Source organism: Thamnophis sirtalis, unplaced genomic scaffold (assembly GCF_051295495.1).
Source record: "Thamnophis sirtalis isolate CommonGarterSnake01/CBP01778 unplaced genomic scaffold, rThaSir2_p1.2 scaffold_3, whole genome shotgun sequence".
NCBI lineage: Eukaryota > Metazoa > Chordata > Lepidosauria > Squamata > Natricidae > Thamnophis > Thamnophis sirtalis.
The window spans coordinates 176909165-176936144 of record NW_028261383.1 but is presented as its reverse complement, the minus strand read 5'-3'; the positions used below and the strand labels follow the sequence as shown (position 1 = coordinate 176936144).

Below are 26980 nucleotides of genomic sequence, written 5' to 3'. Positions count from 1 at the left end.
CTTTGGTGGTCATTTCTTTCCCTAAGAAAACTCGTGACCCGTCAAAACCGCGGAGGACAAAATCGCGCTCGACGAAAGCGCGCATTTGACGTCATCACAGCGCGACGAAAAAAATTAAAAATTGAAATAAAATTAAAATTAAAGCAAGCCGATTCACATAAAGGTAAGGGTTAGGTTTAGGGTTAGTGTTAGGGTTAGGTTAAGGGTTAGGGTTAGGTTTAGAGCGTTAGGGTTACGTTTAGCGTTAGGTTAAGGGTTAGGTTTAGGGTTAGATTTAGGGTTAGGTTTAGGGTTAGGTTTAGGGTTAGGTTTGGGGGGGTTAGGGTAAGGTTTTCGCTTTATTTTTACATTTTTCGATCACAGCGCGATGTTTTCGTCGCGCTGTGATGACGTCAAATGCGCGCTTTCGTCGACCGCGATTTTGTCCTCCGCGGTTTTGTGGTGGAACCAGAAAACTTTCCCTGAGCTAAAATCTACAGATTAGTGAGCAGGGAATATATAACCCTTGTAACCAGTGAGGGAAACAGAGCTCTTGGCACGTCCAAGGGGTCAACCTTGGCATTCAAGAAGATTCTGAAGGGACCTTGCTGAAGATACTGCTAGCCCAAACTCAGAATAGAAACAGGGAACTCAGCAGCTAAGAAAGCAGCTCTCCAATTTTCACACTTCACAGCTGTCGAAAAAATATAGTTGGGCTGGAACTGCAGCGGCCAGAGAAAGAAGGATGTGGCTTTATTGAATGCTTCATGTAGAAACCCTCATGGCAGCCTCCTCACAAGCTACAGTACAAGCTGCAGCTTTAAACTGGGTCACTGGGCCACATTGGCAATCTTTACGGGTACCTGTTGCTCATAGTTTCTGACGTAGCTTTTCCAGGCCAACATTCAGGGTATTCCATTTCCATAGGTCAGTGGTTCCCAAACTTGGCAACTTTAAGACTTGTGGACTTCAACTCCCAGAATTCTCCAGCCAGCAAAGCTGGCTGGAGAATTCTGGGAGTTGAAGTCCACAAGTCTTAAAGTTGCCAAGTTTGGGAACCACTGCCATAGGTAAAGAGTGAGTCCCAGTGGGATGCAGTTCTTCCTCCAGTTGTATCAGATAGATCTCCCCACTGTTATTCTTCAACTCACCTTGCTCTCTCTATCGGTTTGCTTGTGGGTACAATCAGAAATATCTAGGCAAATCTCTGGTAAGATCTTGTCAAGTCTCTTGTCTGCATGCCTCTTTTGAAACGGATACATGTGCGTTTAGAATTAATTTTAAAAGTTGTGGTATGTATAGTTATATATATATGAAATAAAACTTGGATTCATATCTTCCGGTGAAGGTACTGATAAATAGCCTATGAATAAGTTTAATTAACAGTTAAGATGTTCTCCGTAGACAGGTGAGGAGTGAAGTCAGAATGTGGCGGTTTCTCTTTCTAATGGTTAATGAAACTCTCTTGCAGAGCGGGGTAAGTGCGGAAGAAATGAATTTCAGTGCAGAAACGGAGATTGCATCCCTTACAAATGGATCTGCGATGACAGCCCTGAATGCAGGGATGGTTCTGATGAATCCTTGGATGCTTGCAGTAAGTCGGCTAACGCTAATCTTGAGCAAAGTTTCCTCTTCCAATCTTCCCGAAAGCCACACGTGAAGGGACAGAATATGCTCTGCATCTCTACCGTCTCTTTTGTAGAGGCTGGATTTGTATATACTAAGCCATGGCTTTGCTAACTAAGCTGTTCAGAATAAACCAGAGCTAGCTGTGATTGCTCAATATAGTAAGCCAGACATGTCAGACACAAGGCGCGCAGACCAGATATGCCCCATGGTTAGATCTAGCCTGCGGGGCCGCCCCGGAAACATCGAGGGACAAGCCCCCATTGCCTCAGCAGTGCTGTCCCTGGACCCACGCATAGATGGTGAGCACATAGGGCTGGTGGTGCCCAGCAGCAGCTGCAGCTCATTCAGCTTGTCATGCCTGGCCTCGCCTTGCCTAGTCTCACCCCGCCCAGCCTCCCCTTGTCATGCCTGGCCTGGCCTTGCCCCGCCCAGCCTCGCCTCGTTTCTTCCTGTGGTGGACGTAATGCTGAAATGGCCCTCAATGAAACTGATGTGACACCCCTGTACTAACCAGAAAATTAGTGAGCGATCCAAGTGGATTCACACAACGTGCTAAATAAAAAATAGGTACACATATTGGCTTACTATAATGTGTACATTCAGCCAGTATTTTACCAGCTATAATCTGCCCTCCTATTAATGTTGTTCGTGTTCCTATGGGCCATAAGAGCAGGGTGCGCCCTTCCCACAGAGAAGCTTGTTGCAAGGAGGGATAGAGGTTTACTGCCAGGAGAAATGGAACAACTAGGAAGATGGAGTTTACCTCTGTTAGCTTCATCTTGTCTCACGGCCTGGGAGTTCACTGCTTCAAAAAGACTTTGGAGAGCAGGAACCTTTTTGTAAAACAGAAAAGAAAACATAATGTTTTTTTTTTAAGTATGCTGAGGAGGACTTGAAATAGCTTTGTCATTTTTAAAAGCTCTGTGAATGCTAGCAGCTCATGATGACACGGCAAAATTTGTTTTACAGAAAAGATTGCAATGTTTAAAGCGATTAGCCTTCCTTCAACACTGCTGCTCTTTAGAGTATTTGAAATTGAGCCATCTTGAAATTTGTAGCTGATCTTGAATGTAGGCAACGTATTAGACTAAATTTCCCTGCATCATTCATCCTGACCTTTGTAGTGAAACAAATAAAGTTACAAGTCTATTCTATTCTAAAAAAAAGTTCCAAGTCCTTTATTGTATTCATAATTTGATTGAAACATCCAGGTACATCCAAATGCTATTCATTCTACAGATTTCAGATTTTATTGTCCCCCAAGCCTGCAGCCAAGAGTTTTCAGCTGCAGCTTCTTAGCCACCTGATTGAATAGATGCCTTCTAAGATTTGGAGGTGAGAGAATCAAGGGGATTAAGTCTTAGTAGAGAATATCTTTGCGCAAAGCATAAAAGAGTGGCACAGTGGCATCTTCTCCCGAGTGTAAGAGTGCACTTCTCAGAAGGTAGCATGGAAGGACCTGGAACCTTGTAATATGCTTTAAAGTTCTTGAAGGGAAAAATTGGAGTGAGGCCTGATGGCGATGGTATTGAAAGGAGGATTATTGCCTCTTAGGATCAGCCACCCTGTTCCATGTCAGGAGAGGTGAGTTTCTCTGCCTACCAGACCAGGAAATCAACTTCACAGTAAGGGTGAAGCTACTTTTATTGAGATTGACTCTGCAGTACACCTCCACCTTCTCATAGTTCAATGAATTGGGCAAGTGTCTGAGCCACTTCCAAATGTTATCCCATTGTTTTGTGGCTAAAAAAATGCTTCAACCTCTTTTGCCCAGGTGCTCCTGCATATTGGCAGAATGGCACCAAGGTCATCTTCCTTACTGGCAATACTTCCTATAGGGCTTCACTTGCTAACTGAGAGCATGTGCAGGGACCCATTGCTCATCTGAGTGACTTCCATATTTTTTCTCCTGACGCCAGAACTTGTGCTATCTCCTCCACCAGGCTCTTTGGCCAGCGAACAACGACCTTAAGACTAAGGGACCTCTTTGCTAAGGCTATATGGGACACAGTGTAATACAATCAGGGTCGTATGTATCTTTTCAGAATCTGTGACTTGCAGTTCAACCCAGTTCAGCTGTGGCGGCCGCATCAACCGTTGCATTGACGTATCCTGGCGGTGTGACTCAGAAGTGGATTGTGAAAATGGCTCAGACGAAGACAACTGCCGTAAGTCAGGGCTGCATGGCTTGGTGATAGGGGTGGTTGTGTCATAACGGCATCGTAAAAGTTTGAAGTTTGATTTTATTTATAGGCCGCCCAATCCTGAAGGACTCCGGGCAGCTTACAGAAGGGGAAAGAAAGAAAATAAAAGGAAATAAAAATAAAATAAGAAAAGTTAAAAACAACACAGATACATTCATTTCAGTCGGGGCTGGACCTCAACAATGAGGTCAACAGCCCCAGGCCTGCTGGAATAGCCAGGTCTTGACAGCTTTTCTGAAGGCCATGAGAGTGGGTGAGGTCCGGATTTCTGGGGGTAGTTCGTTCCAGATAACCAGATAATGCTGTCATATTAAATAAAGGATGCTAATTATAGTAAAACCAAGAGGAATAGAGATTTGGAATCACATTATTTTTAAAGATAAAGAGAGGATGTACCCTATTGGGTCTTGTAGACTTTGGTTTTCAAACTATCAGTCTTGCATTTGAGAGCATAGAATCTAAAAGATTACTTTTTGCCCTCTGCCATATTTATTAGTAGAGATCTCAGGGTTTTTGCGTTCATCTGCTGCAGTCGATCTTGGACAAGTAAAAGAAAAACAGCAAGACGCCTTTGAATCCACAAGAAATCCTGTGCGCTTCAAGAAAAAGGCCTCTCGGTTGTTTAGCATAAAACATATATATGGACGGTGTCCTGTTAAAGAGAAGCGAATCGCCCATTGGTAAACTTTGTGTCCCAATGTAGATGTCGGTTGTGACTGGTAACCCTTCTTCTTCTTCTTCTGCCCTTTCAGCTCCGAAACGCTGTGCAGATCACCAGTTCCAGTGCCAAAATGGGAATTGCGTTGCTTTTGACTTCGTCTGTGATGAAGATGATGACTGTGGAGACGGCAGTGACGAATTAGACTGCCGTGCCCCGACCTGCAATCCCGAAATGTTTCATTGCAACAGCTCAGAGTGCATTCCCAAGCTCTGGGCCTGCGACAACGACGCAGACTGTAAAGACGGCTCGGATGAATCCCCCGCGTTCTGTGGAATCCAGCAGGGAGCCAAGAAAGCCGACCCATGTTCTCCACTGGAGTTCCACTGTGGGAGTGGCGAGTGCATCCACCAGCGCTGGCAGTGCGACGGGAGCTTTGACTGCAAGGACAGATCGGACGAGGCAGACTGTGGTAAGCATCGACTGAGCCCTCCTCAGAGCTCTCTGCAAAAGCCACACGTGGGGTTCGAGATCCTCCGCAGAAAGAGAAGCAGGACTTGACATGTTTGTGGCTAAATAAGAGAGTTAAATGTCAATTGTTTCAAGATAACACAGAAGAGAGCTGGAACAAACTGCCTTGAGAGGCTTCAAAAATACTTCAGGAAAACAGAACTAGGAATTTGAGGTTATTTTTTAAATTAAAAGAAAACTTGCCAGATACCCTGAGCAGATACCAATTCTCCAATCCAACTCTCCCGAGTGAGAGTTGAGGAAGATGATGGAGAGCTTAAGATTTGCCCTCAATTTCATTCATGACACATTGCCCCACATGAGCTTCTGGTAGGTCTTGGCTGACAATAGCAATAGCAGTTAGACTTATATACCGCTTCATGGGGCTTTCAGCCCTCTCTAAGCGGTTTTACAGAGTCAGCATATCGCCCCCACAGTCTGGGTCCTCATTTCACCCACCTCGGAAGGATGGAAGGCTGAGTCAACCCTGAGCCGGTGAGATTAGAACCGCTGAACTGCAGATAGCAGTCAGCTGAAGTGGCCTGCAGTACTGCACCCCTAACCACTGAGCCACCTCGGCTTTTCCAATTCAGGCTTGACAGAGTGCTTTTCTCTACTAGAGGTCCTCATTTAGTGACCATACTTGGTACCGGCGACTCTGTCATTAAGTGCAGCAATTGATAAGTAAAAGCTTTCGTTTGCTTGACAGATCTGCAAAGATCAAAAATGCAAAGATTGGTTGCAGAGTTACTTTATTCATCAATGTAATTGTAAACAGTTACTAAGTGAGGCAGTTGCTAAACAAGGACTACCTGTAGTTTCTATGGCTCCTGGTAGAGCTACGCCTACATATTGTCCTGGAGGTCCATTTCTTCACTTTGGGTGCTCAACTTGCATAGCTTTCCATTTATTGGCCAAGAATATCGAAGCTACTCGGTCCCGGTGCTTGTGGGAGAGTTGGAGGTTTACACTCTGAATCGCTTGGTTCCGCGAAGCGAAATGAACTGTACTAATGCACTGTGTGCCACGCAGAGCTAAGCGCTGGGTTGGCGCAATGGTGTAGCTGCTTCTAAAGGTGATCTTGCTTTTGCCCAGTGAAAGCAACCTGCCGGCCTGATGAATTTCAGTGCAATGACGGGATGTGCATCCATGGGAGCCTGCAGTGCAACAAAGAGGCCGACTGCAAAGACCGGAGTGACGAGGTCGGCTGTGTGAACGGTGAGCCCTGCTGGGGGTTTTAGGAGGGAGCCTGGAGAGCCACAGGGGTTGGGATGGGGCAGAGGATCGTTCAGGGTGGAAGGTAAACACTTTGCTAGACTTCTTCTTTGCTTCCAATCTGTTGAGGAAGGAGATTGGACTCCATTGTCTATATTTCCCTTTCCATCCCCATGGTTCTTTATTTATTATTATTTATTTATTAACCACATTTATATGCCACCCAATCCTGAAGGACTCCGGGCAGCTTACAAAAATAAAGAGAAAAGAAAAAACACATAACGCAACACATAACGAAAGAAACGGTTTAAAACAGCAACACCTCATACATTCATTCTAATCGGGGCTGGACCTCAACAATGAGGTCAACAGCCCCAGGCCTGCCAGAACAGCCAGGTTTTTACAGCTTTTCTGAAGGCCATGAGAGTGGGTAAGGTCCGGATCTCTGGGGGTGGCTGATTCCAAAGAGTCGGAGCAGCCACAGAGAACTCTCTCCTCTGGGGGCCCGCCAGCTGACATTGTATGGCTGATGGCACCCGAAGGAGGCCCAATCTGTGGGATCTTACTAGCCGCTGGGAGGTATGTTGCAGTAGGCGGTCTCGAAGGTACGCTGGTCCTAAGCCATGTAGGGCTTTAAAGGTGATAACACCTTGAATTGCGTCCGGAGACCAATTGGTAGCCAGTGCAGCTCGCGGAGGACAGGTGTAACGTGGGTGTACCTCAGTGCACTCAATATCACTCGCGCGGCCGCATTCTGGACTAACTGCAGTCTCCGAACGCTTTTCAAGGGTAGCCCCATGTAGAGCGCATTGCAATAATCCAGCCTCGAGGTGACAAGGGCGTGAAAATTATAACCCAAGAACATATAGATCTGTAAAAATGTTCCCCTTCTCACTTTCCATATTGGGAATCCCTAGGTACCATGCAATAATTTCATCAAACAATTCAAGCAAATGTTGGTGACATTGAGCTGAAGCCAAAGTTCAAGAAATCGTACCAAGAGTTTTGGTTACAGAAAGAAATTTCTGATCACTATCCTGCACTATGGACAGTGGTTAAGAAGCCCCTTGTTGCATTTACAACATCATATTTGGTGGAACGTGGCTTCAGTGTGGTCATCCAACTTCTCCCCAAGCAAAGAAATTGATTCCAGATTACTGAATGTGGTGATTTAAGACTCTTGCTAAGTGACTTAAAACCAGACATTGGGAAACTGGTATCACTTCAACAAGCCCATCCATCACATTAAGAATTTACTGAACAGTCAAGTAGTTACTAAATTTTACTAAGTTACTAGTTACTAAGGTTCTTGGTAAATTATCAGAGTTTCAAAACCTGGTATCACTGGATCATGTTCAACAATTTTGTTGAATTAACATTAACTACAAAGGTTTTTAAATTGGGTTTCGAATAAATGTGCAATTAATTGTTACAGTTTTGAATTTCACTGTTGCTATCTTCCTTCCGTCGTGCAAACCGCCCAGTCACATGACTCGCCCAGCCACGCCCACCAAGCCATGCCCACAGAACCAGTCGTAAAAAAATTTGAATTCCACCACTGGGCGGGGTGGGGGGCACTGAGGATCCGCTTGTAGCACCAAGGGGGTGGGTGGACAAAAAAGTTTGGGAACCACTGATTTAGAGACAGACCAGCTGGGGTGGGGGAGGAAATTGGCGAAGAAGAGGCGGTGGCAACAGCCCCTCCTTGCCCGCCACAACTGCCAGGACTCCTCCTTCATCATGGGCTCCGGGAGGAGGAGGAGGAGGCAGCAACAGCAAACGTACTGCGACGAAGGAGGAAGCCTGTTTTTAGTCCCACAAACGACGGAGTCCCGAGCAATGTGACGGAGCTGGACTGGGGGGAGGCGATGGTGTGCGTGCCCAGAGAGAGGCCTCTATGTGCCACTTCTGTCACGCGTGCCATAGGTTTGCCATCACGGGTTTAGGGTTTTGTTTTTTTTAAGGCGAATAGTGTTTATTAAAATGTTAAGTGCCTCTGCTCTCTTCTGCCGATGCTCTTCTGCTGATCTTCACTTTCCGAACAGCTTTCCTAGAAAAGCCAAGCGGAAGCTGCAAAGTGAGATTTAAACGATGCTTCTTTTTACTTTTGCAACAGTGACAACTTGCAAGGGACCAAATGTATTTAAGTGCGGCTCTGGAGAATGTATCGGCATGGAGAAGGTCTGCAATGGATTGAAAGACTGTCGGGACTGGTCAGACGAACCTCTTAAAGAGTGCCGTAAGTATTTAAGATTCCCTGGATATGCTGTGACTGCAACAGTCCAACGTCCAGGGAGTAAGCTTTGATAAATAAGACTCTCCTCTCCAATTCCCACACTGCCTTCTTTCCCCCAGATATTTACTTCACTCAATCTCCAGTTTTGTTCAGAACAAAACCAGATGGGTCAATCCCAGCATTTTCTCAGTACTCTGTTAATCCAAAATATTTTCCAAGTTCTTTGAGTCTACTCTGTATTTTTCAGTCTTTTATTCTAGCTTCCCAGGATCTCTGAAAGTTTTCAGGAGTCTAGGAGTCATTTTTCTTCGGCCAGTAGATGGCGCTCTCAACTTACTTTTCAACATAAATCTCTACAGTGTTTCTCAACCTTGGCCACTTGAAGATGTCTGGACTTCAACTCCCAGAATTCCCCAGCCAGCGAATGCTGGCTGGGGAATTCTGGGAGTTGAAATCCGGACATCTTCAAGTGGCCAAGGTTGAGAAACACTGCTCTATAAGAATGGTATTTTCTGCAGCTAGCAAAAATCATTTTAGAGTCTCTTCCCTAGGGTTTTTTCCCCCCTTATCCTGGGGTAACTTTAAAGAAAAAAAGAATAATCTCACCCAGCAACACAGTTTCTGTTCACAGCTCTCTGTTGCTCTTGAACTGTCTTGGGTCTTCTGGCTGATTCCTGCTTCAAGGCAGCCATTTTAGCGGCCGCTGCTCCTGCTCTTCAGATGAGGAGGCTTTCCAAATCAGGGAGGAGAGATGTGGCTCTCTTCGACCTGCAAGGTGGCCCCCCTTTACTTCACCCCCCTCCCTCAAGGGGGGCTATGGTTCAGATTTGAGCCTTCCAATAGGGAGAGCTCAGGGCGGGATGGCAGTGGTCACGTTCTTCACCTCCAACCCCACAGGAAGCTCAGCTGGAAGTTATCCCGTGATGGCGAACCTCTGGCACGCATGCCCAAAAGTCCCCAGGCACACACACCCTTGCCTCCTTGTCTTCTGGGTTTCTGGCGTGTATACGCATGCGATGATCAGCTGTCCTTTGTACGCAGCGCAGTGCTGAAAACTGAAAATTATTTTAATTAAACAGAATTTTAAAAATTGCTTAGGAAGTCTCTGTGTAAATGTGTCCTTAGCTAAATCATTTTAGCAATAGCAATAGCAGTTAGACTTATATACCGCTTCATAGGGCTTTCAGCCCTCTCTAAGCGGTTTACAGAGTCAGCATATCGCCCCCAACAACAATCCGGGTCCTCATTTTACCCACCTCGGAAGGATGGAAGGCTGAGTCAACCTTGAGCTGGTGAACTGCAGATAACAGTCAGCTGAAGTGGCCTGCAGTACTGCACTCTAACCACTGCACCACCTCTGCTCTAGATAGATAGATAAGAGATATGGATGGATGGACAGATAGACAGACAGAGATATAGAGATAGAGAGATAGACAGAGATATAGACAGAGATATAGAGATAGGTAGATGATAGATAGATAGATAGATAGACAGACAGACAGACAGACAGACAGATAGCAATAGCAGTTAGACTTATATACCGCTTCATAGGGCTTCCAGCCCTCTCTAAGCGGTTTACAGTCAGCATATGGCCCCCACAGTCTGGGTCCTCATTTCACCCACCTCGGAAGGATGGAAGGCTGAGTCAACCTTGAGCCTGGTGAGATTAGAACAGCCGAACTGCAGAACTGCAGTCAGCTGAAGTAGCCTGCAGTGCTGCATTTAAGCACTGCGCCACCTCGGCTCTATTTTGCAAAACAATAAAGGTTTGCAGGTATTTGAAAAGGTTAAAAGAGGTTCAAGATGGTTTATCTGAGATCAGCTCCATACTGTACTCTTCTGCTGCAGGAACTAATGAATGCTTGGCTAATAAAGGAGGCTGTTCCCATATATGCAACGACAAGAAAATTGGATATGAATGTTTGTGCCCTGAAGGCTTCCAGCTGATTGATCAAAGAAAATGTGAAGGTAAGAATATCTTGACATTTAATTCTCTTTATCAGAAGCCTTTTGATTTAATGCTAGTTTCCCCAATCTTTTAGCCTCTGGATGTGTTGGATCTGGATCCTCATCTCCAGGAAGCATTGATAACAATGAGGATACATTTAACTTATTTGGAGATGTGAAAATTTCTATCTGATGGAGAGTCTCAGTCCTCCAGGCTGTCCTGGTTCTCCCAAAGGGGCTTTTTTCAAGAGGCAACTGGACTTTCCGGTTTTTCTTTAAAGACATTTCGCTTCTCATCCAAAGAAGCTTCTTCAGCTCTGACTGGATGGTGGGGAAGGGAAGGGTTTATATTCCTATATATTTATGTTGTCTGCAAGGAATAGAAATCCTTCCATTCCTCCGTCATAGCCGAAGAAGCAAACCTGGATGGAGGAACCTTTTGCCCTTCCTCTTTGGCTTGATGCAGAAAATTGACCAGAGAAATGACCTTTTCCTCTGAATGCGTAGCAACATTATCTTGACTTTGTAGATATTGATGAGTGTCTCAACCCTGATGCCTGTAGCCAAGTCTGTGTGAACCTGCAAGGAAGTTATAAATGCGAATGTAAAGAAGGATATGAGATTCATCCACCCACCAAGGCTTGCAAAGCAATTGGTAAGTCTAGGATTCTGTCTGTCTAGACCAGCGTTTCTCAACCTTGGCCACTTGAAGATGTCCGGACTTCAACTCCCAGAATTCCCCAGCCAGCATTCGCTGGCTGGGGAATTCTGGGAGTTGAGGTCCGGACATCTTCAAGTGGCCAAGGTTGAGAAACACTGGTCTAGAGTACTGGGGAAAGTTTTTGGAAAATCTTTGACTCTTTTGTGTATATGTATATCAGTGGTGGGTTTCAAAATTTTTTTAGAACCACTTCTGTAGGTGTGGCCTGCTTTGTGGGAGTGGCTTGCCGGCCATGTGACCTGGTGGGAGTGGCTTGGCAGTCATGTGACTGGCTGGGCGTAGCCAACTTGTAAAATGTGGTGAAACTCACTTAACAACGCTCTTGCTTAGCAATCAAAATGTTGGCTCAGAAACTCTGGTATTTGAAGCACGCAAGTCTTAAAGCTGTCAAGTTACAAGACCCTTGCACACCTAACCCTTTAGGAAAAAAAAAACCAAGGGTGTTCAAACTTGACAGCTTTAAGACTTGTGGACTTCAACTCCCAGAATTCCTCCTCCAGTCATATTGGCTCAGAAACTCTGGCATTGAAGTGTGCAAGTCTTAAAGCTGTCAAGTTACAAGGCCTTCGCACCCCTAACCCTTTAGAAAAAAAAAACCCAGGGGTGTTCAAACTTGACAGCTTTAAGACTTCTGGACTTCAACTCCCAGAATTCCTCCTCCAGTCATGTTGACTCAGGAACTCTGGCATTTGAAGCACGCAAGTCTTAAAGCTATCAAGTTACAAGACCCTTGCACCCCTAACTCTTTAGAAAAAAAAACCCCAGGGGTGTTCAAACTTGACAGCTTTAAGACTTTAGGGTTTAGATAGGACACTTAGAGGTGGGCAGGGCGGTTGGCGAGCCAGCCAATCAGTGAGTGGTGGGTGGGGCAAGCGTGGTGCGGATGGGCAGTGGGAGGGACCTGGAACCGGTTCTAAACGGCACAGTAGATTTGTGGAACCCCTTCTGTAGAAGAGGTTAGAACTGGGAGGAACCCACCCCTGGCGTATATGTAAGAGAGAGAGAGGGAGAGGGAGAGGGAGGGAGAGAGAAGGAGGGAGGGAGAGGGGGAGAGAGGGATTAATGGCTCCTAGAGTCCCAATGTCTCTGTTCTTCCTTTACAGGCACCATTGCGTACCTCTTTTTTACCAATCGCCACGAGGTCAGGAAAATGACATTGGACCACAGCGAGTACACAAGTCTGATCCCCCATCTGAAAGAAACCATGGCCTTAGATATGGAAATCAGCAACAATAAAATCTACTGGTCTGACAACTTTGACAAGAAAATATTCAGGTGAGTCAGCTGCCGTGTATCGCCAAATCCCAAACGACCCAGATGACTTGGCCAATTTTTAGAGTTCCTCAGCCGCCTCCGTAATCCCATTTCCACCCACCCACCCACCCACCCTGTTCTTGCTAGAGACAGCAATGCTCCACCCTGGCTCTCGCCCGAGGTGCAGTCTTCCAGGCCCTCACCCAAACTCCAGGGGGCCTTGATATTCTTAATTGAGGAACAAATGCAAGAGAGACAGAGATGGTAGGAGCCGTTGGTATTGTCCCAAATCACATTCTCATGGATCCAGTCTGTGTTAAAAAGTAATAGCAATAGCAGTTAGACTTATATACCGCTTCATAGGGCTTTCAGCCCTCTCTAAGCCGTTTACAGAGTCAGCATATTGCCCCCAACAACAATCCGGATCCTCATTTCACCCACCTCGGAAGGATGGAAGGCTGAGTCAACCTGGAGCCGGTGAGATTAGAACTGCCGAACTGCAGATAACAGTCAGCTGAAGTGGCCTGCAGTGCTGCACCCCTAACCACTGCGCCACCTCGGCTCTGTACACGCAGCAAGGAGTTAACTTGTCCTAAAATACCTTTCCCTTAACTTTGATGTCACAGAGGAGAATCCATGTTCTGAAGCACGTCCTGTGCTGGCTGTTGCCAATCTAAATCTCTTTTTATTAATACGAAATCTTTGGAAGTCCCTTCAGCTTTCACTGGTGTCTGTTGGGGCAAATGAAACCAAGGCAGGCAAAATAGCAACCAGGGATTTTGCTGTGGATCCAATGAAAGTCACTAAACATGGGGGTTACTGTTAAGAAATAGGTGTTTTGAGTGGTTCCACCACAAAACCGTGTTCGACTAAAGGGCGCTTGATGAAACCGCGTAGCTGACGTCATCACAGCGCGACAACAGCGCGGAGAAAAAAGCACACTGTAAATGCTAAACCTAAAATTAACCCCTAAACCTAATCCTAAACCTAACCCTAAACCTAACCCTTAACCTAACCCTAAAGCTAACCCTAAATCTAACCCTAAACCTAACCCTTACCTTAAGTTGAATCGGCTTGCTTTCAAAGCGCTATTTAAAGCGCCCTTCTTTCTCCGCGCTCGCTGTTGTCGCCCTGCTGATGACGTCAGCGACGCGGTTTAATCAGGCGCGGCTTAGTGGAGCGCGGTTTTGTCGTGCCACGGTTTTGAGTTTATTGAGTGCTCTTTATCAGGCTAGCTAAACTTTCTGTGCTGATTAGCAAGGAACAGTATTAGTTGCTTTTGAATTATTGCTTGGAAGTATATGAAAAACTGATGCTATTTGCCCACCAAACCCTGCCATTGTGCAGCCTTTCATTTCAATGAGGCTTCTCTGTTTGTCTTCCACACAGCACCCCGATTGATAAGGCTGGCAACCATTCCCACCATACCACGGTGATTAGCAGCGGCATTAAGGCTCCAGACGGCCTGGCTGTTGACTGGGTGCATCACAATATTTACTGGACTGACTCTGGCTTAGGTACCATCTCTGTGGCCAGCAGTGAAGGCTTGAAGAGGAAGACGCTGATCAAGGAGGTCGGGGCCAAACCACGTGCCATTGTGGTGGATCCAGTCCATGGGTAGGAGGCTTCTTCTTGGAGCATTTGTTGTTGGAGAAAATAAGAGAGACCGAGACTGTAGAAATAGCTTCAGAATGGTTAAGGAGGATTAAGGCTCCGTGGCTTAATGGGGGAAAGGACATACTTGCATGATGAAGATCCTAGGACAGTGTTTCTGAACCTTGGCAACTTGAAGATGTCTGGACTTCAAGTCCCAGAATTCCCCAGCCAGCGAATGCTGGCTGGGGAATTCTGGGACTTGAAGTCCAGACATCTTCAAGTTGGCAAGGTTGAGAAACACTGTCCTAGACTAAAGCCCTGGACATCTTCACTAGATTCAGGGAAAAGTCCTATTCAGAAACCTGGGCAATCAAGGTAGACCAATTCAGCGGTTATATATATGTAAATATATATAGACTGTAAATGTAAAATATGCTTGTTAGATCTAGACCTAGATCTGAAAATTTAGGACAGCACAAGCAGACAGTTCAGAGGTGGGTTCCTACCAGTTCACACCAGTTCGGTAGAACCGGTTCTTCAAATCTACCGAACCGGTTAGAAGAGGTTCCACCAGTGGACCCGGAAAGCAGGCCACACCTACAGAAGAGGCTCCAAACTTTTTTTTGAAACCCACCACTGACACACAGACACACACACACAGACTCACACAGAGAGAGAAAGAGAAAGGAAGGAAGGAAGGAAGGAAGAAAGAAAGAAAGAAAGAAAGAAAGAAAGAAAGAAAGAAGAAGAAAGAAGAAAGAAAGAAAGAAAGAAAGGAAGAAAGGGGAAGGAAGGGAAGGAAGGAAGGAAAGGAAGGGAAGAAAGGGAAGGAAGGGAAGGAAGGAAGGAAGAAAGAAAGGAAGAAAGGAAGAAAAAGTGAGAAGAGATGAAAGAAAAAAGGGACAGAGAGACAAAAGGAAGGAGAGAGAGAGAGAGAGAGAGAGGGAGGGTGGAAGAGAACACATGGCCAGAAAGCCACTCCCACCAGGTCACATGGGCAGCAAGCCACTCCCACAAAGGAGGCCACACCCACAGAGTAGGTTCGAAAATTTTTTGAAACTCACCACTGAGACAGTTATATCCTCTTGTGATATTTCAAGTGTGAGAATTGTGGGAGCAGGAAAGGCTATTGGGAGAAGTAGAAAGGCTTGGCAGACTAGGGAGAGAAAGCATTTGGGGTACCTGGTATTGGGATTCTGGATGGTGGTGAGCTTTGCAACCGGATGAGTTGGTTTAAATGGACTTTTAGCATTAATTGTCCTTTGGCCCCCCCCCCCCCTTTCTCTTCTCCTTGGCAGGTTCATGTACTGGACTGACTGGGGGGCGTCTGCTAAAATTGCCAAGAGTGGACTGAACGGAGTGGACAGTTTCCCCTTGGTGAAAGAGGGCATTCAGTGGCCCAATGGAATAACATTAGGTATGTCCTGCACTTCGGAAGACAATGTAGTTCCGTTCATTTATATCTAAAGAGAGGTTTTCCCTTCTTTCCTGTTGCTTCACTCCTGCTATTCGTTCATCTCTCTCTTTCATCTTTTGTTCATCTTTCATCTCTCTCTCACTTTTTCTTTCTTTTTTCCTTTCTTCCCTTCCTTTCCTTCCTCCCTTCCTTCCCTTTCTTCCCTTCCTTTCCTTCCTCCCTTCCTTCCCTTCCTTTCCTTTTCTTTCCTTCCTTCCCTTCCCTTCCCCTCCCTTTCTTTCTTTCTTTCTTTCTTTCTTTCTTTCTTTCTTTCTTTCTTTCTTTTTCTTTCTTTCTTTCCTTCCTTCCTTCCTTCCTTCCTCTTTCTCTTTCTCTCTCTGTGTGTGTCTGTGTGTCAGTGGTGGGTTTCAAAATTTTTTGGAAGCTCTTCTGTAGGTGTGGCCTGCTTTCCGGGTCCACTGGTGGAACCTCTTCTAACCGGTTCGGTAGATTTGACGAACCGGTTCTACCGAGTAGGTGCAAACTGGTGGGAACCCACCTCTGGTGTTGTCACATGGCTGGGAACAATGGCACTTTGGAAGACAATGTAGTCCTGTTCATTTATATCTAAAGAGAGGTTTTCCCTTCTTTCCTGTTGCTTCGCTCCTGCTATTCGTTCCCTTCCGTGGCAATCGCCTGCCTCGTTAGAGAAGCATAATACAGTTTTGTAAGCTCCTTCCCCATTACTATGTGGGACAGCCTTGAAGCAAGCTTTGGGATATGGCTGGATAAGGAATCCTAACCCACAGAATCTGCTTTTTCTAATGGATTCATACTCGTGTCCCGGTATTTGCCTGAAGAGCAAACATGGCATGGTGCCCTTTTTTTCCTATTTGGAGCATCATTGCAGTCATCCTTGAGTTTAGATTTAAAGGAGTCCAAAGCATTTGTGTGAAGGGAATTGATTTTTTTCTTGAGGATGTGCAGATTTCTCAGTCTGAAAATGAGAAAATCCTGGAAGTTGTTTGGGTCAAAGTGTTTCTGATATTGAAAGTTGTTCAGGAAAACCTTATGGGACACCAAGGTCAGAAAGTGACCTTTGAAATAAATGAGCAATTCAGCAGTCTGGCTTGGAAATAATGTTGCGCTCCCCAAAATATTGCCTCGTCTAAATCATTTTTTATTCTAGACCAGTGTTTCTCAACCTTGGCCACTTGAAGATGTCCGGACTTCAACTCCCAGAATTCCCCAGCCAGCATTCGCTGGGAGTTGAAGTCCGGACATCTTCAAGTTGTCAAGGTTGAGAAACACTGTCCTAGCCACTCTCTTTCCACTGAAGAGGATGAAGGTATCTGAGGCTTTAAATCAGTGTTTCTCAACCTTGGCCACTTAAAGATGTCCGGACTTCAACTCCCAGAATTCCCCAGCCAGCGAATGCTGGCTGGGGAATTCTGGGAGTTGAAGTCCGGACATCTTCAAGTGGCCAAGGTTGAGAAACACTGTTCTAGACTGTTAAGGCTTGACGGAGGGTTTTTCCCTTTGTGTTGGAAGAAAACAATGTGTAAAATTTTGTAGCATTTCATTTGAACATCTTCCTTCTGCATTAGATCTGATTACCCATCGCCTCTACTGGGTAGACTCCAAATACCACTCGGTCTCCAGCATTGATGTGAACGGGGAAAACAGAAGGACGATCCTGGTGGATAACGAGATGCTGGCGCACCCTTTTGGCATTGCAGTCTTTGAGGTATTGTAGGTCGCTAACATGTTTCGGAATCTTTGGCAATACCAGTAGTCCTCGAGTTACAACCACAACTGAGCCCAAAATTTACGTTGCTAAGTGAAACATTTGTTGTGAGTTTTGCCCCATTTCACGATTGTCACAATTGTCAAGGGAATCAGTGCAGTTTTAAAATTTAAGTTAGTGACTTGGTTGCTAAGTGAATCTGGCTTCACCATTTACTTTCCTTGTCAGAAGGTCATAAAATCGGATCACATGAGCCCAGGACACTTCAACCACCATAAATATGAACCAGCTGCCAGGCATCTGAATTGTGATGTGATCATGGGGTTGTTACGCTGGTTGTAAGAGTGAACCTCTTAAGTCACTTTTTTTCAGTGCCATTGTAACTATGAATGTTCACTAAATGAAGTGTTTGTAACTCAAGGACTACCTGTACCAAATAATGATGCATAGTTGATGGATAAGATCCTTGCCCTGAGTTGGAATTTAGCTATAATGTCTTTTTCCTGGTTTATAATCAAAAGACCCATCATCCCCACCATCAGATCATAGAGGTGAGGGGACAGGAATAGTAATTGTAAACCCCGGGCCAATTTAAATCCATCCTCTTGCAGGAATACTTAAAAAGTTGCTAGCATCTCTAAAAACCAATAAATAGATTATAAGATTATAAAGAACAAATAGAAGAATTGGCAGTGGAAATTCTAATTTTATGCATCTGGGGTGCACTTGAGAAAGGCTGTCAAATTGTCAAGAGCATGGATTTCTTGATAAAAATCTAGACCAGGTTTAACTCTCCGGATATTAATGAATTGTAACTCTCATCAGCATTAAGAGTAGGGAGTAACGTTTGACAATTCATCAGCCTCTTTATGACCCCCGAACTCCTATTCTTGCTTATAACTTTGATACAAACAAAATATAAATGTCATGATTAAAACCAACTTTCTCTTGCATTTCTATTGCATGTGAAGTTCGTTTTAAAACCTAAAGCAATTTATTCACATTTTAGAAGGAGTCAATTTATCAGCAAATCTTAAGACCTTTTAATTCCCTCCTCCCCCTTTTACTGAATGCATTCCCCTTTTGCCTTGGGAAACTGCAGTGGCTGGATATCTTTGGAAGAGTGGGATACAATTACAAAATTCATTGTCCAAATTAATCCCTTATCCAGGATAAAGTGTTCTGGACAGATGTCTTGAACGAAGCCATCTTCAGTGCCAACCGCCGAACTGGTTCAAATATTGTGAAAGTGGCAGAGAATCTCTCTTCACCAGAGGATTTGATGCTCTTCCATTCTGTACGGCAACCAAAAGGTGAGAGGCATCTTCTTCTTTTCTCTTAGTTTAAGTTTGAAGGCCAGCCTTTGTTAGTTACTTGGGTCACTACCTAAAACCTGATAACTTTTTTTTTTTTAATAAATATCACCCACTTAACTTGTCCATCGCAGGCGAAACCTTCTCTGAAAGGAAAGGGGCTTCTTTCTTTTCCAGGTGTAAACTGGTGTGAGAAGAATGGCGTCCCCAATGGAGGCTGCCAGTACCTCTGCCTCCCAGCCCCCCAAATCAATCTCCATTCTGCCAAGTACACCTGTGTCTGCCCGGACAGCATGCACCTGGGCACCGACATGAGAAGCTGCACCCAAGGTACAGAGGTGGAGGAGACAAAGCCGGGGAGGAAATTGCGAAGGTAGCCTGTCTGCCTTGCACGGCAATTTTACATGGCAGTTTCTTCTACCATTCAGATCCTGCTACACCTGTTCCCCCACCTGTGGCTGCTACGACAGTGCACTCTGCTAAGACCTCACCTGCAGCACGGCTACTATCTACAAGGAAGACCCCGACCCAGAAAACGGATCACCTGCCTGCAGATGTGCTGAATGATGTTGTTACCAACATCCCAGAACAAACCACTCATGAGATGGTCACTCTGTCCCAGCAAGGTGAGAGGCTTCTCTTTCCTCTAGGGAATCTGGGTATTATAATCCCTTTACCTTTCAGTGCAAAACCAGTTATTGCTTACTACCATTTGCCTGAGAACCGGCTGTCGGCCACCGAAGATACAAGAAATCTATCCCGAAAATAAAACATTGGTTCCAATTTGTTAAAAATACCTTCCATGCATTAGTTAGGATTTTGTAATCTTGGAATAAGATCTCTGCAGTGAAATACAGTGTTAGAATTTATCTAATCCTGAGTGGAGAAAGCTTTGCACGAATGTGTTCTGCAACTGGAGGAAGTTTCAAATGAGAGGACAGGTGGTCGTCCTTCCTTTTCCATAGAAATTTAGCGCATACCATGTGGGAGGAGTTAACTTTAGTTTCAAGTTTATTAGAATTTGTATGCCGCCCACTCCCATAGGGACTCTGGGCGGCTCACAACAGACAAGAAACATTTAATTTTAAAAAATAGAGATAAGAAATAAAAATACAGTATTAAAATTCATGTCACCCATTCCATCTAAACGGGGCTGGATATCAATCAACAGCCCCAGTCCTGCCGGAACAGCCAAGTCTTGACAGCTTTATGGAAGGCCGGGAGAGTGGGAAGGGTCCGGATCTCTGCAGATCCACAGGGCCGGCGCAGCAACAGAGAAGGCCCTCCCCCGGGGAGTCGCCAGCCGGCATTGTCTGGTTGACGGCACCCAGTTGGTCGTTGGGAGGTAAGTGGCAGGAGGCGGTCTCTCAGGTATCCAGGTCCTAAACCATGAAGGGCTTTAAAAGTAACGACTAGCACATTGAAGCACGTCCGGAGCCCAATAGGAAGTCAGTGCAGCTCTCGGAGGATAGGTGTAATATGGGTGTAATCCAGTCTTGAGGTGACGAGGGCATGAGTGACTATTCGAAGTGCCTCCCGGTCCAGGTAGGGCCGCAACTGGTGCACCAGGTGAACCTTTAGCATCGTGTTTCTTCCCTCCATAGTTCGAAACGGCATTGCTGCAGAAACAGATGGGACAGAACGGAGAGGCCCATCAGCACTCGCTATTGTTCTACCTCTGGGTAAGTTTCCCATTTCAGAAGTCCCCGCTTGCATATTAGCACATTAATGAAATTACTAATTAATTATGATTTGATCTGCAATTTTTACAATTCGTATGTTCCTTGTTCTAAGCCATTGTGTCCGATTGCTTAAAGTAATGTGTCTTCTTGGGGGTGGGTTTCATTCCAGCACTGATCAGTCTGGTCTCTTTTGGGATTTTCCTCATTTGGAAGAACTGGCGTCTCAAGAACATCAACAGTATCAATTTTGATAACCCCGTTTATCAGAAGACAACGGAGGATGAGATTCATATCTGTCGGAGCCAGGAAGGATATTCATACCCATCAGTAAGTCAATATTCAAGATAAAAGCTTCCACGGGGAAACATTGGGCCACACTTCAAAATTACTGCCAAGATACACGACTTCCTTCATTTGCTTTACACGCAGTGTTTCTCAACGTTGGCCACTTGAAGATGTCCGGACTTCAACTCCCAGAATTCCCCAGCCAGCATTCGCTGGCTGGGGAATTCTGGGAGTTGAAGTCCGGACATCTTCAAGTTGCCAACGTTGAGAAACACTGCTTTACAGTCCTTGCAATGTCCCCCTGCCTTTTCCCCCACTGACTTTCTGAGGAACACTAGCAGGGAAGATTGCAAATGGTGATTGCAGGATTGTGGGGTGCTTGGCAACTGGTCATAAGTGTGAACAAATTGCAAAGTATCCAGGCTGCAATCACAGGGGCACTGCAGTAGCCTAATTGGGAGGACTGAATGTAAGTCCCTTTGTTCAGCACTTAGAACAGCTTCGAACACTTGCAGAATGACTGGCTATAAGTCAGTGTTTCTCAACCTTGACAACTTTAAGTCCTGTGGACCTCAACTCCCAGAATCCCCCAGCCAGCATAGCATAGCTGGCTGGGGAATTCTGGGAGTTGAAGTCCACAGGACTTAAAGTTGCCAAGGTTGAGAAACACTGCTATAAGTCAAAGATTGCTGTTGCTAACCCAGCTTGATTCCTTATCTCTTTTGTCTCATGGGCGCAGAAAATACCTTCAGTAATATTTTGCTTAAATTGGAGGGTAGAAACCGGATTACTTAAATTTCCAGTTTAAGCAAGTTTCGTTCTTAACAAAAAGTTCCATATTAGTTGAACTAGAATTTAGATGTTTCCCATCCATGACATGTACAGAATATAAATTGAATGTGTAAGTAGCTCTTAATCTGAATTCCTTTAAACAAGCACACATGTTTTATCAAATTGATACCTTTATTTTTTTAGAGTTGCACAAGTCAGCCCTTTGATACTTAAAAAGTATTTTAAGTGCAGCCTAAAAGTTTGCGGTGTCAGACTGCTACATTAATTCAAAAATTCTGAGCTTCCCAAATGTCTTTAATAGCATGCCCTCCACTGCCAATAAACCATTGGTTTCTCTTTTTAGAAATATAGGAGTGAAGCGAACAGCTTTGGCTCCTAACCATCCTTACTGAAGGCAGATGAAAGTTATTCAGAGGAATTGTTGGTTTGCGCCAAATGATGAATTAACTACCTTACTGTAATTCATTTACATTACATGAATGTAAATGAATTATAGTAAATTTCCCCCCATGTTCCAACTTAGTGCAATCAGCATAACTGCCAAGATATATCAATATAATAATCAGAAGCTGAGCTCAAATCTAGGAGATGTTTACCTCAAGAACATTTCTTTAAACTTTTAAAAACTCTAGACTAGATGTTCTGCTGGAAAGATACAAGGAAAGAAATCATCTCCTTGGAAGACTTTCTCTTGCCATTTCCCATACAACGGTTTGCTAAAAAGTTTGTTTACTAAAAAAAAAGTAACCTCATGAAGGTTCAGGGGAAATGCCAGGATGCCCTTGGAAGCTGGTGTTCAGTTTCCTAAATTGGTTTCATACTTTTCCTATATAGTCCAGTGTCCCATAAAATAGAAAATACTTGGTTTCCAAAGTGCTTCGCATCTCTTTTGAACTGTCTAATGATTGTCCTGTATTTATGAATCCATACTTTCCAAAGTTGAAGCAGTTCTCATTATCTCTGGAAAGCTGAGTTAAGGGCATGAAATTCAGAACGTAGTTTGTCCCCTATCTTTAAAAGTTGGAGAATTTCATTTCATTTCATTTATTATATATTTATATGCCGCCCTTTTCCCCCGAAGGGGACTCAGGGCGGCTAACAACTCAAATCAGGGAAGGGGAGGGGGTGCAGACAAAAAATAAAAAATAAACGATACATAACAATACATGATTTAAAAACACACAACAATCATACCATTCGAGATGGGGGGAACAGCTCTTTAGCCCCAGGCCTGTCGGAACAGCCAGGTTTTAAGGGCTTTGCGGAAGGCCTGGAGGGTGGTGAGGGTTCGAATCTCCACGGGGAGTTCGTTCCAGAGGGTCGGAGCAGCCACAGAGAAGGCTCTCCTCCGGGTAGTCGCCAGTCGACACTGGCCGGCGGATGGAATTCGGAGGAGGCCTAATCTGTGGGATCTAATCGGTCTAGTGGAGGTAATTGGCAGCAGGCGGTCTCTCAAGTACCCAGGTCCAATACCATTGGAGAAAAAAATGCCATATAAATACATTGCTGTCAAAGTTCACTTAGCTGCTGAATAAACATTTGATGGCAAGATTTTCTGAGCCCTTCCCACTTAACACTCCTCAACAATCGTTTTCTTCACTCTGCATCTTCCTTTCAGAGACAGATGGTCAGCCTGGAAGATGACGCAGCGTGAAATTGCCTCCACACCTCAAGTGCCTCTCTCAGGACTTTGCTGCTTATTTTCTGGAAAGAAGAACACGAATGGTCTGGCTACAGTTTTCTCCCAGGCATCTCATGCGACTCCCCGGGTGACTTGATGGATTGTCCCCACTCTCCTTTATTTTTGTAAGAAGGAGGGGCGTTTGTCAGCTGCCATTTTATCAGGACATCAAGCAAGTTATGGCATTGTTATGTTTTTTTTCTATATTTATTGTCGTGCCCAGCGCTAACAGGACACTGGTACCTCCGATATGCCCTGGGTCTCCTTAGTCTGACATGGTAAGAATATTTCTAAGTCTGGAAAAAGAGGGATTCAACAAAGAGAAATTCTTCTCTGGATGCGAGTTTGGTTGTGGCGAGGTCTCCCTGTGGAGAGATCTTCATGCCCCAATTTCTTACACATGAAGCGAGCTTGGAGGAAACGTTGAGAATCTAAATCTAATTTGAGGCAAGAAGTCAAAGTCGCCTAATTCACTAACTTCTGGATTGCCCCTCTCCTTCCCAAACTAGACCAGAGAAGTTTTAAAAACGGATCGCATCATCCATGTTGCCAACAGGAAACGCTGACTTTTATTTTCTAACTCCAAAGGAAAAAGCTCAAGGTATTGGATCTCCCTGTTGGTTCAGGGTTGCCGGTTTTCTTCCAGCTTTCCCTGTCCAATCTACCATGCACTTTTTTTTGTTTTTGTTTTTTGGGTTCAGTCTGTGATCTACGTAGCCTGTAATCTTGTATAACAATATTTGCACTTGATTGTTTTCCTTGCCTCTCTGGTCACCTCTGTGCCCAGAAAGAAAGAGGGCGGGGAAATAAACCAAACCAATGACACAAACAGGCTGACGGTGGGGATGATGGGCTTGTTGCTTTTGCTTGGTGCTGGGCCTCTTGTGCCTTTAGTGCAGATAAAGAAAAAAGGGCAATGGACTTGTGCTGGCCAAAAAATAGGAATCGGAAGCCATTTTTTTCATATTCCGTCTCGAGTCACTTCTGTACTGTTGCCTTAATGCTGCATCTCTCTTTTCTTCAGTGTTACCTTTTTATACTTGTATTCCTTCCCTTCCTAAAGGAAATGTGTTTTTTTTAATACTGGGAGGGAGATGCACGAAAGATTGTCCCTTTTCCACTAAGTTGTAGCCCAGAGTCAATCTCATGTACAGTAGGAAGAACTTACCCTAGATGGTGTCACTTCTATAGTTGAAGGCAGCGTCTGTCGCACGTTCTGAAGTGGGTGAAAACTAAGCTTATTTTCTGAGATGATCAATAATATTCTGACCACTTGCTACTTTTAAAATACTGGCATTGATACTTACGGAGAAGTAGAATTAGGATATAAATATAGAAGGACTGCTATTAATATAGCCTTTCTCATCCCATCTCAGAAACAGAAGTTGTACATCCCGTCTCCCTTCAGGAATCTAGCAATCATTGGCTAGAATAACAAGTGAGGATTTTTTGCTCTTGGCCTGACGCTTCTAATTCCCTTCCCTTTGAAAGGAAAAGCACTAAAAGCAAGGAGAGAGCCCTTAGACTTTGGTCTTAAAGCTGTGAAAGATGCCAACCTCTTTCGCATAGTATAAAGTGTGTAAATAATGTGTGTGGTACATGTCAAGGTATAGATACCCTTTGCACAAAAGTTGCCTTGTCTATTTGTATATATGTTCATAAAAACATGACTTATTTATTTATATGTTTATATTATTGAGGTTATTAATTGGCCCTTTTTTTTTTCTGTCCCACCTCACGTTGCTGTGTCTGTTTTCATTCCGTTCCCTTCCACAAAAAACTGCTTTTAGTGTATCCACGTTCGTGTGAATGATGTAAATTTTGCCCCTATTTGAAGTAAGCCAGACAAGGTGAACACAGTACAGTGTACAACGTAGACGTTTGTGGAAATGTACTTCTCAAAGAGAACACAAGATCTACTTCACATGGTTTGGACCTTCTCCCTTAGGCTAATGGTTTGAGTCACAGGTTATTATTTTTGCTGCCCTATTTTGGTGCTCTGAATAGCATACCTGATCGTGAGGAACTGATACCAAATGAATAGTTAATTCTGTCTTCTGCAATATTTATGAACCTAGTTAACTTAGAAGAGGTATATTCCTTTACATTTAACCGCTTGGCAGCATTTTCATAACTAGCTATGGCGCTGCATGTTTTTCGTTACTGTCCTCTGTTGCTCAGGTTCTTCTGGGATAGCAGAATTGATTCCCAGCTGGAGGCAGCTGGGAATCGATTGTTTTCTGCTCTGGCGCCTTTCGCTGTTGCACTGTGAACCTGTAAACTTTTAATTCTGCATCACTGTATTAGAATTGCATGTAAGTGAATCACGACCAACCAAAGTTTCTAATGATCAATAATTACAGAAGATTCTGTGTCTACATCTTCAGAGAAGAACAGAAAATACAACTTAGGGGCCTTAAATAAACTCTGAATGTTTTTAGGGTATTGTATTAAGCATCATCATAGAGGCTTTTTTTTTTTTGAAACGGTCAGTTTGACAAAAAGTTTTAAAGTGAAATAAATCATAAGGTTGATGAAAGGGGTGCCACCCGTGAGAAACTCTTCTCTCGGAGTGCTAAGCAGCTGCTTTAATGTTTTAACCTCTGTCAAAGTAATTGCTTATTAAAATGACCTTGTGAAAAGCCTCACCAATTTGAGGCTGAACCCTCAAAACAGTCTTGGTGTATTCAGTGGGTGTTCTTGATTTTGTTGTGTTCCAAAATCTGCAATTTTTTTACACAAGCATCAGTGATGTGCTAGAGTGGGGAATATTATTCTTTTTCCCTACGGCAGTCTAGATCTCTGTTCTGATATTTCTCATGCATCTCTTATGACTCTCCCAAGCTGAAGAACAGAACCACAGAGTGAAGCTGTATTTTCATTTTATGAAACTAGAATCTTTTCAGCCTACAACTCATGAGCCACACACTGAACAAACTTGTTCTGGTCCCTGGAATTCAGTGAGGTTTCAGGATGTTTGTTAACTCTCAGTGACTTTTTCAAGTTGAAACTTTTTTTTAAAAGCAGAAAAACCTGTCGTGGAAGAAGATAGTCGGGATAGTTGGGTGGGAAGAGAATTACCAGCCTTTGCTTTCGTTCACTTGCCTCTGGTGTGTGCGGTGTAAAGTTGAAGAATGACTTGGAATGCAGTGGATGGCAGGGTTCTCCTTTCATGCTTCCATGTGTCGATGCTACTGCCTTCCTGATTGAGGCAAAGGAAAACCAGGTTAAGTTATTTTAATTGGATAGATAAACTGATTTTATATGTAAACATCTGACAAGTAAATTGTACCTTTATGGATTCATTGAGCTTTATTTTTTTAAATATTAAACATGTGTCTTGAAATTTATGGGGTATTTCCCCACATATTGAATGAATTTAATAAATATTTAAATACGCTGAAAGAGTTTCATGCTTTTTTCTGAATTTCAGTAGAAGTTGACTTGGTCGTTGTTTTGTCTCAATACATTTGAAGTTGGTGCTTTTGGATTTGTGCAAATACACAAACATGCTCTTTTTGTGAAACTGAAATTCAAGAAGACTCATGTTGCCAAGTCCCATATGTAGACATCACAGCCAAGGCTCCAACAATTGTTTAGATAGAACGATTGCACTGGCATTCTGGAAGGTCTCCAAGAAACCCAAATCTTCCAACATGAAGAAAAATCCAAAGCTTAGCACTTTCCTAAGGAATGGAAGGCAAGTGTCAAGCTTAGAACTATAAATGAGCAGTTGGAGACAACAAGACATAATTCAAAAATAAATGTCTTGTTTTCCTGGTGTTTCTATTCCCCAAGAGCCAGTTTGGTATAGTGGTTAAGGTTTGGCCTAGAAACCAGGAGACTGAACTCTGCCTTAGGGATAAAAAACTGGCTGGATGACTTTAGGCTACTCGTCCTCTCAGCCCAGTGCACCTCACCTCACTGGGTGGTGGGAGTGGGGGAAATAGAGGAGGAAGAAGTATTAATATGCTTGTTGCTTTGAATTATATATGGAAAAGATAGGATAAAAAACCCATGAAGGTGCAACAGTATCAGCCAGCAATGAACACAACATCACACTTCTGACTTACTCCAGGCAAAGGCACATATCAGATTTGCTTCATCAGAGAATGTATGAGCTAAACCAAACCCC

The 26980-nt window shown here is 44.2% G+C and overlaps 1 protein-coding gene across 1 annotated transcript in view; it reads left to right on the top strand.

Annotated features, from left to right (window-relative positions):
- LDLR (low density lipoprotein receptor) overlaps positions 1–26250 on the top strand; it is a 34325-nt gene extending 8075 nt beyond the window's left edge. Inside the window, exons 2-18 of the mRNA XM_087711075.1 lie at positions 1451–1573; positions 3654–3776; positions 4565–4942; positions 6076–6198; positions 8312–8434; positions 10280–10399; positions 10908–11033; positions 12203–12374; positions 13743–13970; positions 15248–15366; positions 16953–17092; positions 18264–18405; positions 18583–18735; positions 18834–19031; positions 20010–20087; positions 20257–20414; positions 22783–26250. Coding sequence (XP_087567201.1) covers positions 1451–1573; positions 3654–3776; positions 4565–4942; positions 6076–6198; positions 8312–8434; positions 10280–10399; positions 10908–11033; positions 12203–12374; positions 13743–13970; positions 15248–15366; positions 16953–17092; positions 18264–18405; positions 18583–18735; positions 18834–19031; positions 20010–20087; positions 20257–20414; positions 22783–22818 — 2540 coding nt within the window. The 3' untranslated portion in view covers positions 22819–26250. The remainder of the gene's footprint in view (positions 1–1450; positions 1574–3653; positions 3777–4564; positions 4943–6075; positions 6199–8311; positions 8435–10279; positions 10400–10907; positions 11034–12202; positions 12375–13742; positions 13971–15247; positions 15367–16952; positions 17093–18263; positions 18406–18582; positions 18736–18833; positions 19032–20009; positions 20088–20256; positions 20415–22782) is intronic.
- Positions 26251–26980: the final 730 nt, after the last annotated feature.